General features: G+C 59.9%; 1 protein-coding gene across 2 annotated transcripts; it reads right to left on the bottom strand.

Annotated features, from left to right (window-relative positions):
• Positions 1 to 262: 262 nt before the first annotated feature.
• HELT (helt bHLH transcription factor) lies at positions 263 to 1,624 on the bottom strand (the record flags this gene model as incomplete). Of its 2 annotated transcripts, none has more annotated exons than XM_082282585.1 (4): positions 263 to 759; positions 883 to 979; positions 1,125 to 1,229; positions 1,598 to 1,624. In XM_082282585.1, the coding sequence occupies 4 exons, from the start codon at positions 1,622 to 1,624 to the stop codon at positions 263 to 265; spliced, it is 726 nt and encodes a 241-aa protein (XP_082138711.1). The 2 variants fall into 2 exon arrangements, with proteins under 2 accessions (XP_082138711.1, XP_082138712.1); XM_082282586.1 differs by having other exon boundaries at positions 263 to 756.
• Between the last annotated feature and the right edge of the window lie 4,461 nt (positions 1,625 to 6,085).

Genomic DNA, 6,085 nt, shown 5'->3' with positions numbered 1-6,085 from the left:
AAACAAAAAGGAGCGGCGGGTATAAACGTTTATTCCAAGGCATCACTTGTACAGGCACCGCACCCGGAGGTGGGAAGACGAGCGGGTGGGGGTGGCTTCAGGCCCTCGGCGAGGGCGGCCGGGGTAGATCTGGGCCCCCGGGGGCTTCTCGCCCTCCGGGACCCCGCCCATCTCCCATCCCCTGGCAGCCTCCCCGTGCGCCAGGGTGTAACCCGCAGTGTCCACGGTCATAAATAGGATTTTTTTCAGGCGGCACGAGTCTCTATAGCATGGAGGGGTGCTGGCCCGGGGGCAGCCCGAAGGCGTTGGGGTGGGAATGGCCGAGGAGGTTGAGGTAGTGGCGGTCCAGCCCCTGCACGGATGAGAGGAAGGTGCTGCGCTGCTGGCCGGGGCTGGCGAGGGGTACGGCGGCGCTGGGCAGGTGGTAGGGCAGGGAGGGGCTGCGGGCGGCGCCGTGCCAGGGGAATGGCCCCCCCGAGGGCGGCTGGAGCACGCCCTCGGCGGGACTGTGGACGTGCCCGGGGCACTCGGGCCCAGGATGCAGTTGGTAGGAAAAGTCCGGCTCCGGGAGGGAGCCCAGGGAGGTGAAGAGAGGCTCAGTGACGAAGCGCGCTTTGGACTGGAGAAAGGCCAGGATGCGGGCGTATTTGGTGTCTTTGGTCTCCATCCTCTCCACCGTCGTCAGGTAGTGGACCAGGTTCTTCATGCACTCGTGATAGCCATAGTGGAAGTAATTGGCGAACTCGGAGAGCAGCTCTGCTGGAAAGGAAAGGGAAGGGAGTCGAGCTCCTCAGGGTCTGGCCGGGACAGGAGGGGGGAAAGCCGCCCCCAAGCCGCGAGTGACCCGGCGGGGGCCGCGTGAGGCCGCTCCCGCCCACCTACCCTTCTCCCGGCCGCGGGGAAAGTCTGCCGAGTGCAGGGCCCGCAGGTACTGCACCGTCATCTCCAGGATCTCCGCTTTCTCCAGCTTCCCCGAACTCTGTAAAGGGCACGGCAGGTGGGCATCACTTCTACCCTGAGACTGCTCTGCGTTCCGCCGGGCCGCCCCCTAACCCCGCCGTATCGGAGGGGATATCGCGGTGCACCGGGGAGAAAAGGGCGTAGGGGCTGCTCCCCCCGCCTACCTGCTTGGCCAGAGCCATGGGCACCGTCTTCCCCAGCTCGGTGAGGCAGCGGTTGATGCGGTCCCTCCTCCGCTTCTCAATCACTTTGTGGGAAACCGGCGTCCTCTGCAAAACATATGGGGCGCGTTAGTGGGGGAGAAGAAAGCAGTCGGATCCAGTCTCGCCGGGACAGCCGCCCCCAGCCCTGGTCTCGACCCTTCCAGGGAAGCCAATCCCCACCCCGCTTCGAGCAGCGGTGCCGGGCGCGACGCGGCCTCGGGAAGGATGATGCTCCGGCGGCCGGTCCTCTCCGCACCACCCTGGTGGTTCCCCGACTGCGCGGACGGCCCTGGCAGGGCAGGCTTGTTTTTGTGAGGGTGGTGTAGTTGCTTTTTGTGGGGGGGCTTTTCGAAGGGAAAGGCGGCGAAGGGCTCAGGTCCAGGTCCGCTTGGCGGCCCCGCAGACCCGTGCGCGCAAGGCGGGCGGCGACTCACCCTCCGCTCCTTGAGCTTGGAGGCCATGGTGGGCACTGCATCCCCTCTCTCTCCGGGCGCCTTATAAAGCCATCACATCTTGGGGGGGACCCCGGGGGGCCTCCACGGGCCCGCTGATCCCATAGGATTAGGGGCGAGCGGCGCCGAGGGAATGTATGCATTAAAGATCAGGGTGGAAGGGGGCGAGGGGATGAGGGGCTTTTTTTTCTTCTCTCTTCTTCCTTTCTCCCCCTCCTCGCCCCCGTCCACGCAGCCGGGGGCGGCCCAGCTGTGTCGCCCCACGTGGACCTCGGGGACACACGTGACGGTCCCACAATAGCGGAGAGGATGGGGCCGGGGATGCGGCGAGCGGGGCGCAGGGCGCGATACCGCGCCCTGCGCCCCGCTCGCCGCATCCCCGGCCCTATCCCCGCCGCCAGCCTGCAAATCCCCGGCACCTCCTACCCCTCCCCTTAGCCCCGGCGCTGACTGCATTTTAAAGCCTGTCCAGAGTCATTAAAGTAATTAAGTAAGCCCTTAATAGGCTGTTCCGCCCAGTTCAAGGGAGAACCCTTGGAGACGGAGTGGCCCCGTTTGTTCTCAGGCTTTTCTCACACGACTTGGTGACACGTCCATCTTTATAAGAGATGGCAGCGAGGATTTTTTTGTTTACACCGCTTTATGCGCCGGGGACACCCCGGCAGGTGTGGGACCGGGGGGCTGGCACACGATATCCGCCCCCATCACCCCCCTTTTTTTTTTTTCCGCCGGCCCGGGGAGGCTCTCGCCAGCCTTTGGCACACGACGCTCCTTTTTTGTGTGGTGTGCGCGTCTGTGCGTTGTTGTTTTACCCCCCCTGCTACCCCCCTCTCCTTTGGAGAGGCTCAATTTGTAGCCTATTATCCTATAGGAAAATGTCCCATTGAAAAGTATGAATAGTTTCATTGGGCCTAAATTTTAATAATGCGGGTCAAAGAAAAGAGGGGCAAATAAAGAGGGGATCGCAGCTGGTCCGAGAGTGCATTATTCGGTGTCACCTGCGAGCGGGATCGCCGACAGACCCCCTATTCATTTGCCTAATTTTGGTCAATTTAACAAACTTCAGGAGAAATTATTGTGGCATTGTTAAGGAGGGTAAAGCTTTCTGATCGAATTAACAGCATGTTTTGATCCGGTAAATGTCATTAAAAAGAAAGAAACAATCGCGTTTAAAGGGGGGCTCCGAGTTAAACGCGCCAAGTGGAGACGCCGGAGCGCAAAGCTCACAAAGGGAGCAAGTAACTGCCACAGGGGAACTTTTGTACGCTCACATTGCTGAGGTTTTTTACACAAAAAGGCATTATTTCATACTTGAATACGTTTAATCCAACAATTGTCTATTTTCTGCAAACATATTTTCACAGCATTGTTAGCTTTCCTCTCCGCGGCCCTCCGCCCGGGCAGCCGCGCTCCTCGCCTGGCGAGCGCACCGAGCCCCCGACCCGCCCCGCACAGCTCCGCACCGCCCCGCACCGCCCCCGCCGGGGCCGCCCCGCCGCGCCGGGGGGGCCGCCCGCCCCCGCCGCCCGCCGCCCCCCCCGACAGCGCGGCGGCGGGCGCGGGCCCCCTCGGGCCTCTCCACGGCCAGCGGTGCGCCTCCGAGCCCGGCACGGCCCGCGGGGCCGCCCGCCCGTCTTACCCCCCCGGGCCCCGCCGCCGCCCCCGGCCCCGGCGCTGCCGCGGGGCGCCGCCACCCCCGAGGGGGAGGGAAGACCCGAGAGCGACTGGGTCGGCGGCGGGGCCGCCCGGCGCCTGGCTCTGCCCTCCCGGGCGATGCCGCCGAGCTCCGGGCAGGGCTGCGGAAACGGAGGTATCCCCGCCATGTGAGCTCTGGGAGTTGTTCTCTCGGAAACTCCCACGTCCTCTCCCGTATTCCGCGTTTTCCCACCCTTTTCCCTTTGCGATTTAAAATGGGGAAACCATCCCCACCGCGTGTCCCCGGGTGGGCACGGTGGGTGCACCGCCGCTCTCACCCGTTCGTTTCCCCAGAAGCGGCCGGAGGACAGGCGCGGTGCCGGCCCTCACCCCGCCGCCCCGGGCTGGTCCCCACCTCTCCGGGCCGGCCGGGAGCGCCGAACGACTCCGCGGGAGGAGGCGGCAGTGGCCCCGGGGCGCGTCTCCCCCGGTCGGGATGGAGTGGGCGAGGCCGGCTGCTCGCCCGGGCACCCCTGCGTGCCGTGCCGCCGGCCGTATTATTTTTCCAGGAGCCTCGTAGGTTTCGGTATATTCATTCTCGTACAATGGGATTAAACACTAACCGTTATCATCCAAATTAACTAAACTCTGAATAGCAAATGCGGGAGCTTTTATTTTTTTTCCTCCTCCTTTTGCTCCACTGGCGGAGATGGAGTTGATCCTCTTACTGTCTGTGTTAACCGCCAGCTGCAGGCACCTGCGAGGCAACTTCTTACACGAGGGAAGTTGTTTATTTGCTCGCTGGCTGTTCCCTCGTTGGTTCCCCCGCGGGCCGGGCTGCCCGGGGCAGCGGCGGGGGGTGCGGGGTGGCCGTGGCATCCCCGCATGTACCGCCACCTTGTCCTCAGAGGGCTTCGGCGGGGCTAAAGAGGGACATCACCCGACACTGCCGCGGGCGGACTGTCACCCTTGCAGGGAAGCCAGAAGAAGGCGGCTTTGAATCTTTTTTAGTTAATTCTGTTGGCTCTCCTTGCGGGACACGCGTGCACGGCTCTTTGGCAACCCAAGGCGGACACCCGCGTCCCCATCATCCACCACCGGTTTTCGGTTCTCGCCCAGGAGCCCCGCCGGCCACAGTCTTCACCCCAGGCATGGGGCTGGCCGGCGGCCGGGGCGCAGGGCCCAGTCCGATACGCGCGGAGCGGGATGAGCCCGCCGTCGCCCCGGGGCTGCAGGGCGAGGGGAGGCAGCAGCGCCCCGGCCGCCCCTCGCCGTCTCCCCGCGGCCGGCCCGGGGGTCTCCGCCTGGCGGGGCTGCGCCCCGAGGGAGCCGTCCGGCCCGGCCCCCCGGTGCGCTGCCGGGCTGCGCGCGGGTGCCGCGTCTCAGTGGCGTGTCACCCCTGTCCCGTGGCGCTGCCGACCTCTGCCAGACGTGGGCTCTGTCAGCGAGGTGCAGATCCTCTTGGAGGTGTCAAGCTGTTTTCAACTGGCATTTAGGTTTGCCTTTTTGTGAAAACAGATCGTCTTTCGTTTGTGTCTTCACCCCCTCTTTTCCTTTTTGACTCCTATATAACGTTGGGGTTACATGCAATTACTGCACCAAGTAATTGAAACTGTGGATATTAGGTTTGAAAATCATTGTGACTGTGTGCAAGCAAGAAACCAGCTAACCAGTCTCGCATGGAAAGAGTCGTCCATGAAACTGGTGAATCAAGTGCAAAGTAAAGTGTGGCTGGGGATGGGGTTGGCCCTGCCAGCATGGTTCAGTACAATACTGGAGGTCCTGCTGTGTAATGTGGAGAGGCATTCACACTCCTGGATGATCTCGTGGCTGGTAGGGAATGGGAGAACTGACAAGGTGCAACAGATCCTACTTGTAGGAAGTGGTAGCTTTATTACTTGGGAATCCTGGATCTCCAAAGAAGCAGTGATCTCTTCACTCAAGAGAAGGCATTTAATTTAGCAGTTTAACCCTCAGCTGTACACACAGTTCATCGCACGGTGCCAGCTTTTGCTCTGAGTTAATTTACTCTTGCATGCTCAGTGAGGCTAGGCTAGGTTAGCAAGTTTCCCATCTTTTCACAGTTCCTAACGCTCTCTGCCTCTGTATATGAGGCTGCTTGATCCATGTCTTGTTCCTCAGCTGCAGAGGTATCCCGTACCTCAGTGCTACTGTTCGTTCCAGCTATAGTCCACCTCCATGTCTTTCTTCCTAGTGGAAGGACCATGCTCCTCTGTTTGCTCACCTGCCATGAATAGTGGCATCAATAGGGGGGAGGTGATAACATGATAGGTCTTGGGACTCCATCCCAATATGGTGCTTCACAAAAGAAGCTATGCTTGTAACCATGAGTCTCTTGTATTGTAGGGTAGATTCAGAGTGCTCTCCTCAAAATCCTAGAGTGCTTTAGGAGGTGCTGTTTGTGCTTCAGAAGATGATGTTCTTCTCATTCTGTGAGATATGGTAATGCCCATAAGTTAAACTTTGATCATAAGAACTTTGATTTTTGTCATAGGAAGTTGTCAAGTATCTTTGTGGTGGAAGACAGGACTTCCAGGTCAGTAGTGCTCCTGAGTGCTGCTATGTGCTTGTCATATTCCACCTCTGAGGAGGCACAGTTCACTGTAAGTATGTTTTGTGGTGTAATTTAAATATAACATACTCTGTTCTTCATGATTAAAAGCCTTTCAGAAATGTAAAATCTGATATGGATTGCTTTTAGATTACTCTCTGTATGAACTTTTTGGGGTACAGATTTCTTGAAAGTCGTATGTTCCTGTAACTGTAATATCTCTTTGTTGACTTTTTCCCCCAGATATAAGATTTTAAGCTTAT

Source organism: Coloeus monedula, assembly GCF_965178545.1.
Source record: "Coloeus monedula genome assembly, chromosome: 5".
NCBI lineage: Eukaryota > Metazoa > Chordata > Aves > Passeriformes > Corvidae > Coloeus > Coloeus monedula.
Note: the sequence above shows the minus strand (reverse complement) of the source record. Positions and strands in the feature narration are given on the sequence as shown.